This window comes from Callospermophilus lateralis, chromosome 20, assembly GCF_048772815.1.
Source record: "Callospermophilus lateralis isolate mCalLat2 chromosome 20, mCalLat2.hap1, whole genome shotgun sequence".
Classification (NCBI taxonomy): domain Eukaryota; kingdom Metazoa; phylum Chordata; class Mammalia; order Rodentia; family Sciuridae; genus Callospermophilus; species Callospermophilus lateralis.
Genome location: NC_135324.1, coordinates 4,823,689 through 4,832,609, shown reverse-complemented (window position 1 = coordinate 4,832,609; position 8,921 = coordinate 4,823,689). Strand labels below are relative to the sequence as shown.

Below are 8,921 nucleotides of genomic sequence, written 5' to 3'. Positions count from 1 at the left end.
CTTCCCTTCCTTCGGGGAGAAGGACTAGCCCTCACGCCCTCTCCACGCAGTCACGCTCAGGTGACGGGAGGCCTGGCTCTCCCTATCCCCAAGTCCCCTCAGAGCTGAGAGAAGGCGGCCACGAGCCCTCAGCGCGGGCGGCAAGGCGGGGACGGGGCCGACTCTGCGGCGCGGGGCGGGGCCAATCGTAGCCACGCCCCTAGGCCCGCCTCCCGCCTCCCGCCCAGCCTCGCGCTGCCGGGCTCGCCCGCCCAGTGCGCCGCGGCTGTCTGCTGGGCTCGCGCGCCGCCGACCGAGCCTCAGCCGCCTCAGCTGCCGCCTCAGCTTCGCCCTCCGCCCCTCGCCTCCCACCGCGCCTCCCGGTCCCGCCGACCCGCGCGCCCCCAGCCCCTCAAACCAGATGATGAACTTCCTGAGGCGCCGGCTGTCGGACAGCAGCTTCATCGCCAACCTGCCCAATGGCTACATGACCGACCTGCAGCGGCCCGAGCCCCAGCAGCCCCCGCCGCCACCCTCGGGGGCGGCTTCGGCCTCGTCGGCGACCCCGGCCGCGTCGCCGGGCCCCGAGCGGAGGCCGCAGCCCGCCCAAGCGCCCGCGCCGCAGCCCGCGCCGCAGCCCGCGGCGGCGCCGTCGGTGGGCAGCAGCTTCTTCAGCTCGCTGTCCCAAGCCGTGAAGCAGACGGCCGCCTCGGCGGGCCTGGTGGACGCGCCCGCGCCCGCGCCCGCCGCCGCCAGGAAGGCCAAGGTGCTGCTGGTCGTCGACGAGCCGCACACCGACTGGTAGGTGACCCGCGTCTCGCGGGGTGGGGAGGGTGGGGGAGCGGGGCAGGTCGGGGAGAGCATGGTCCCGGGTGGTCCCCAAGGACACAGCTCAGACCAGTGCAAAGTGGGGTCCGCGTGGTCCTGCAGCAGGGAGATGGGGACGAGCGTGCGCGCGTGCGTGCGTTTGGGGGGCGAGGGAGGGCGCTGATCAGCCCGGACAGGTGACTCCAGAGTTAAAAGACTTCCTCAGATGCTCCAGATCCCCTCCACCCCACCGCCCCGAAACAGGGAAAAGGAGCTACTTTTTGCAACCGGGAAAGACTCTGAAGAAATAGTTCTTTCGGGGGTAGGGAGAAGGAAGGGGCAGACTGGATAGCTTAGACACATTCAAACCCTAAATGAAAATGGTCCCAGAGGGCCCTTTTTGAAAGACCGATTTATAAAAAAGGAGGTTCTACTTCGTGAGATATGCAGTGAATTGGGAATGAAAAAATAGGCACGGGGTGGGGTGGTGGTGATTTTTTTTTTTTTTTAAACCTGGACCCTTGAAGACTGATATCAAATATGCACATCAAGGTGGATCAAATCACAGATGTAGTAGCCCAGGTGTCTGTCCATCGGCTGGTTTCCTCCGAGTGTGGCTGAAGTCTTAATAAAGTCTGTTTAATAAGAATAAAATTCTTGTATTTCGTGCAGCAGGGAAGGGATGTATGGGTTTTTGGTTTGTTTTTGTTTTTAATAATGTGGATGTGGGGGTGGAAGCGATGGGTAGCTTTTTCCAGCTGAGAGATGAAGACCTAAATAATATATTCTGGGATTTTTACAGGTGCACAATAAAAGGATCTGCCTTAATGCAGTAGATGGGAAACTTCAAGATGTTTTTCTTTTCCTTTCTTTCTTTCTTTCTTTTTTTTTCTTTTTAAAGGGATTGTTGTATTTTTCCAACTTAGAATGGTGAAGGCTGGGAAAACTGTTATCTCTAGTTGGGAAAAGCATGAATGAACGTTTAAGACTAGGAGTGGATCTGTTTGATGCAGCAGAAGGTTGACCTGTGGGATGGTGGGATGGTGGGATGGTGGGATGGTGAAATTGACTGGTAAAGGGCTTGAAGAAAAGAGGGCCAGAAATCTGGGATGATTTTTCCTTACGAATATGAGGAAAGGCTTTTTTAGTTTGTTTGTTTTATTTTTTCTCAAAGGGGTTGAGGTTGGACCTGAGTGTTCCTCCCAAGAGGGAGGCACAGAGGGACCACAGAGCTGTTTATCTCCATTTCCTCTTGGCTGCTTCATTGCTTTTTTCCCTCAATCTCTCATTGAAAGGCCCTGGGGAGAGGGGGAGCGTGTGAACAGGGAGAAGTGAGATGTGGATGTGGAGGTGCCCTCCTGCTAGCTGCTGATATAGCCATTCTAGGGTCTTCTGGGTGACTTTTGTGATTGGCTTCTTCTCCTCAGTGGCGTAGAAAGATCCTTGCCAGGAAATGACAGAGGTCATGCAAGGGGGGTAATGGCAAAGGTATAAGGAAATACTTCAGTGCCATTGACAGCCCCCACATGAGAATTGCTCTCAGTTTAAATCAACAAGTGCTTATTAAGGGGGAAGGGAAGGTAACTAAGCTCTATTGAGCATCCATTGTATGCCGAACTCTACGAGTACAGTCAATAATGATATCCCTTTGAATTCTCACCCATAAAACTGAGCCTTAGAAAAGGTAAGTGAAATGTTCATAGTCAAATAGCCAGCAAATGGTAAAGCCAGGATTTGAATTTAGGCCTGCTCCATTGTTGCCACTCCATTATGTTATATTGCCTCATATTATTATATTATTATTAGCAATATTAATAATAAGTTCCCTTTAGGGGGATGAACAATGTAGGGACCTTTTGGAGAACTCATTCTCAAATTTTGGAGACAAATGGATTCATAAAACAGTTAACAAAATGGGATCAAGAATTATTAGTTGAGACTAGTGTTTCAATAATTAATGAGAGCTGGAATTATTGGAGAAAGATTCACAAAAGATGAGATAGCTCAGTTGGTAGAGTGCTTGCGCATGTTCAAGGCCCTGGTTTGATCCCCAGCACCACACCACACACATACACACATACACACACACACACACACACACACACACACACACACACACGAGAGTCCTGAGGGAAGGCCAGGAAAAAGAGGAGAAAAGAGAATGACATTGGTGTTTCATTTTTCTGTGTAAGAATCTGACCCTTATTCATTTTTTCTTGATCTCTCATCCTGTTGAGGCTATTTGTTTGGGTCTAAGTACACAGAGGTAGATAGAGAATTATTTTGTGTTTGTACTATAAAGCTGCTGCATATCTGTGTTTTAGTTAGGAATGCTTCAGTGGATTGAGATCTTCAACTCTCATTTTATAGTATTATTTTCTAGGAAGAGTACCTGGCATAAACCAGAGAATTGGCCTTGCCCTGGAGACTAGACTTCTGATGGAAGTAATAGAAGCCACTTTCCTGTGGGCTGACTCCCAACTGCTTTCTGATTTTCTCTGAAGTAATAACATTGATTTATTAAAACTTATAAGCCCAGTTTGAGTCTAGTGCTTGACAGCACTTCTGTGCTTCTGTGTTTTTGTGCTTAATAGCAATTCCTAGAATTGCAGACTTTTTCCGTCTTCTAACATAGGTCTTAATTTGTTAAAAACAACTCAGTTAAATATTGATGAATGATTTTATTGAAAGATTCCTATGAATTAGGGAGCAGGTGCCTGCTTATGACAAGCACAGTACCTTACAAAAGTAGTTTTGGCTCAAAAGGCTGATTTTGATAAATCTGTCTCACAGTTTAAGCTACTTAGATAGCATTCAGTAAGCAGGTATCATATATACCCGCTTCATTTTCCTGGTGTTTAAATAGGAAGTCAGAGAGTAATCTCCCAGTAGAATTTAAGAATATTGGTCCCATCGGAATTATAGAATGCTAAAATAAAGAGTGTTTTTATCAAGCATTTGAATAATTGGAGATTTTAAAAGAAAAGCTTAAAATAGGCACCCTCTCAGAACATCCTTTATACGTAGCAGATTTCTTTGAATTTCTATTAGTATAATTGTGGGCAATGTAATTTGGAGACCTTACTACTGACTAGGTTGATGGGAATATTGGAGGGTGTTTCTCTGTCTTTTGCTTGAAATATTTTCATGTTGCCTGAGTTATTTAGATTAATTGCACACTAAAAGATCATTGAAAAAATATGAATGTTCCACTAAAAAATGAAGTCAATTTCATTATATAAGTTATTCATTATTAGTAGTATTTTTATATCATCAGAAAATGTATGACTTCAGGTTCATTTCTAAATTTGAAGTGCAATTAGGATTGCACTTTAATGTTCTTTATACTTAAACAAGGAACTGGTACCAATTGGTGTATGTCATCTTTTTTTTTTTTTTTTTTTTTTGTATTATCCTCTCACTGGTAAAGAGGTAAGTTTTCATTCAGATTCTCCTCAACCTCCATTTCATTGGTTCTGATCCCTGTGGCCAAGTTAGCTTTTCATTCTGGCACATTTCACTGTTTTATTTGAAAATCAGCATAACTAGGCACTCTTAATTTCCTAGATACAGCAGATGTGATAATTCAACAGATGTTCATTGAGCACCTTCTTTTTATAAGGTTTATTTGCTAAGAAAAATGGGAAATAGTATCTGTTTTCTAAGAGCTTACCCTCCAGGTGGATAGATAAGAAAAGTAAAAAAAAAAAAAAATTTAAGAAGTTTCCTAGAAATTATCCCTGTGTTCAAAGTGTGGTCCTTGCCAGTGGTATTAGCATCAACCAGGAGCTTTTTGAGCTACACCCTTTCAGGTTCCACCTTACATCTTATGAATTGGAATTTATACTTATACAAGTATCTCCAGGTGATTCATCATCACACTAATTTGAGATGCATCAAACAGAAGGATATGTGATTAGTGCTAAAGGCATGGGTACAACATCAACTACTGTCATTTATTGAGCAGTTTCTATATGCCAGATGTTAGTAGAAACACTTTATAAATCTCTTTAACTCTTAACAATAGTAGTATAATTCTGTAGAAGTTTAAAAGAGAGAGATAGATGTGGGCTAGAGTGGGCTTCATGGCAGAAGTGAGCCTTGAAGAAATTTGAGGAAATAGATATATACTACCTGTTTTCTACTTTCCTTACTTTTATTTTTTTCCATCCCTGACTCTCATGGACTGATGGAAACTTTTGCTTATATATAGCATTTAAACTTGAAGGAACTTGAGTGATCATCTAACCCAAAGAATGGAATGATTTGCCCAAGGTCAAATAAGAAGTTAGCAAGAGAACAGGAACTAGATTTACATCTTCTGACTCCAATTCAAGTTTCTTAAGATACTCTGAGAAGATTCTCAATTTAGTCCCTGTTCTACTTAAAAAAATACTGTTTGCATCTGCTTCTTTTAAAGGCTCATTGTGGAGTTATTAGAAAGTGCTTAAAAAAAGAATGACTTGAGCATATCACACTGTAGCCACACCAGCAATTATACTGTTTCTTATTTGGGCTATTATTGTTTCAAAATGGTTGAAAAAGATTCTTAGAAAACCAGTCATCAGGGGCTGGGGATATGGCTCAAGTAGTAGTGTGCTCACCTGGCATGCGTGAGGCACTGGGTTTGATCTTCAGCACCACATAAAAATAAAATAAAGATATTGTGTCTACCTAAAGCTAAAAAAAAAAATATTAAAAAAAAGAAAGAAAACCAGTCATCAGAATCCAACAATCTGCTGGTGTGGCACACACCTATAATCTCAGAGACTGAGGCAGCAGGATTGCTTTAGCTAGGCCCTAATCAACTTAGTGAGACCCTGTCTCAAAACAGAAAAAAATAAAAAGGGCGGAAGATATGACTCAGTGGTTAAGCATCCCTGGGTTCAACCCCTGGTACAAAAATAAAAAATAAATAAATAAATCCAGCAATCTAATTGGACCTATGCTATAAGATGATATTCCTTTCAGGAACCCATCTCTATATCAACATTAGCATTTTTAATATGTAGCTTGGTTAAAAGGAATGAAAAGTCAAAATAGGAAATGCGTGTGTTTCCCTCACATTTACCAAACAATTTTAACTGGATTATGGTTCAGTGCAGTTGAGCATCTAAACACAAGCCAAGTGCTAGGGATGTAAGTATAAATTGAGCAGCAGCCTAGTATATTGGAATCTTCTAGTCCATGGGAAGAGGATAGTTTTTTGTTTGTTTTGTTTTTAATATTGGGGATTGAACCAGAGGAACTTTGCCACTGAGCCAGCCCTTTTTTATTTTGAGACTGGGTCTCAATAAATTGCTTAGGGTCTTTCTAATTTGCTGAGACTGGCCTTGAACTTGTGATTCTCCTCCTTCGGCTTCTTGAGTTGCTGGGATTACTGGCATGCACCACCATACCAGGTGATAAGAGGATAGTTTTAAACAGGGTTTTAATATAACATGATAATAAGTTGTATAAGGTATTATGGGAACATAGAGATAGGTTATTCTGGGGAATAAAGATGTTATAGTTTGAAATCTTCCATAAGAATGTGTCACTGTGTATTCTTAGGTAAACCACTTTGCATCTTTGGACTTTGATTCTCTAAAATTGGTCAAATGAGAGGATTGAAACAGACTCTCTAAGATCCTTTCTAGTACTGCATTATTTCTATGGGACAGTTTTGTGTCATATTCTTTCAAAAAACTTTAACTCTGTAATTTCTTCCTATGACGTTATTCCTGTACATGTCAATATATGATTAAACATTTCCTTGAATGAAAAGCTCACCTTGGATTACTTTCCATTCATACCACCTTCTTTCAATGTTGCTACCATGTGTTGACTTGGAAATAAAGACTTAATCCTGTAAAGTGTGCTGTGTGTTTCCTTATTAAGGATGAAAATTGGGGATTTTTAGTTTAGTTCTTCTCTTCCTGATAGACCTAAGACCTTTTGTATACATATGTTGAATGGTGTTTACTTCTCAATTGCTGCTTTACAGTCTCATTTTATCTTCACAATGATCCTGAGTAGTAGGTTGAATATCTACTTCATAGATTACAGACTCAGAAAAGTAGTCACTTGTGTAAGATTAGGTAACTATTAAGCTGAAGTGTCTGGATCTGAACCTAGATTATTTGAAAAAGAAAAAAAAAATAAAGCCAAATTCTACAGGAGGAAAATTTGGTGACAGTTTTTTTTTTCTTTTAAATTTATTTTGAGATAGGGCCTCACTGAGTTGCCCAGGCTGGCCTTGAATTTATGATCCTGCTGCCTCCAAAATAGCTAGGATTAGGTGATAGTTTTTCTTATAAAAAGATTATTTTTCTTGCAAATATAGTTACCATGGGATTCATTTAAATAGTATGTCCCCCCCCTACTTTTGAAATTCCTGAGTTTACAAAAAGTTGGTATACACAGTTTTTTCAAGATGATATCCACCAGGGGCTGGGGATGTGGCTCAAGCGGTAGCACGCTCGCCTGGCATGCGTGCGGCCTGGGTTCGATCCTCAGCACCATATACAAACAAAGATGTGTCCGCCGAAACCTAAAAAACAAATATTAAAAAAAAAATTTCTCTCTCTCTCTTAAAAAAAAAAAAAGATGATATCTACCATCTATATTGGCATGGTTTTATAAATGCAGTGCCCTCAGGATGGAGGATTGCATCATGGATTTGTGTGTGTGTGTGTGTTTGTTTCATGGCACTCCCACTGTGTGGGCAACTCTAAATCTTGTGAGTGAGACCCTCTGCATGTTCCCTGCGTGGCATTGTCATCTAACATAGGTGCAACTGGTTACCAGAAGGCTATAATATCCCTTCAGAGAGAGGAGATATAGAAAAGGCCAGTGACCTATGGAGCGAATAAAGTGAGCAGACACTACAGTTTCTGAACTCTAGGGATACCCATGCAGCATGACTATGAGGAAGGGGATGTATACAGGCTCTGGTGTTTATATCTTGACAGCAGGCATTTCTGAAGTGTTAACCATTCACTGAAAGGTGTAAAGTAGGTGAAGATTATGTTCAGTCACCCTATTTTCTTGTCTTCAGCAACATGAAACAATGTGGCAGTACAGGATTGAGGACCTAGGATGGAGATCTGGTCCATTGTTAGCCATAGGACTTTATTACACTTATATAATGTCTCTCTCCCATTTGACAAATTTTCACTGGGGGCCTACTATGAACCAGACACTGTTTTAGGTTTTGAAATAAAACAAAAATTGGGCTGGATAGTGATAGAGTGCTTGCCTAGCATGTGTGAAGCACTGGGTTCAATCCTCAGCATTACACAAAATAAATAAAGTTATTATGTCCATCTACAAGTGAAAATATTTTTTAGAAATTAGTTATGTTATCTATAAAATGTTGATAACAATATGTATGTTTCAAAAAATGTTACGAGAATTCAAAAAAATAAGGTCCTGGAAAAGCACTTCATATGAGCTAAAGAGCCATAGTTCCTGATGCATCCTTCCCTGTTTGCAATTGCAGATACTCACCTTATTTTGATCCCATTTTTTTGAGTGCTCCAAATTTTGTTGTGCAGGTGATTGTTTAATTTTGCACACTTCAAAGAGAGAATCTTTTTTTTTCTTCTTAAATTGAGAGTCACAAAGACAATGTCATTGGAAGTTTTTTTTTTTTCTTTTTGTATTTTATAAAAAGACAATCTAATTTAGTTAGTTTTTTTTCTTTCTCTCTCTCTTTTTTTTTTTTAAAGAAAGAAACATTACCATTTAACTCAGCTATATTTAACAGGGGCAGAGCTACACGAATCTTTATTTAATAATTACATAAATTCTAAAATAGCTCTAGTTCAGTTCCACCTGTGACTAATAAAGAATGGCTACAAAGGAAGTGAAGGAAGAGAGAAATATACAGAATGCCTTCAGAAGATGACATCTATATTTTCTCTATCCAGTCCATCTTTCACATTGCTTTCAGAATATATATAAACAAAATAAAAGCAACCACAGGTCTTTTGAAATTAATTTCCTTAACATTTTTCTCTAACACACACTGTTCATTACATTTATTTACAACTGGCTCCAGCTTATTTTTTATTTTTATTTTTGACATTTTGCAGCAGGATCTTACAGAGTTGCCCAGGCTGGCTTCTGACTTGTGCCCCTCCTGCCTCAGC

At 41.2% G+C, this 8,921-nt stretch overlaps 1 protein-coding gene across 1 annotated transcript in view; it reads left to right on the top strand.

Annotated features, from left to right (window-relative positions):
• Positions 1-266: 266 nt before the first annotated feature.
• Positions 267-8,921, top strand: part of Syn2 (synapsin II) — a 147,046-nt gene continuing 138,391 nt past the window's right edge. The window contains exon 1 of the mRNA XM_076841048.1: positions 267-780. Coding sequence (XP_076697163.1) covers positions 401-780 — 380 coding nt within the window. The 5' untranslated portion in view covers positions 267-400. The remainder of the gene's footprint in view (positions 781-8,921) is intronic.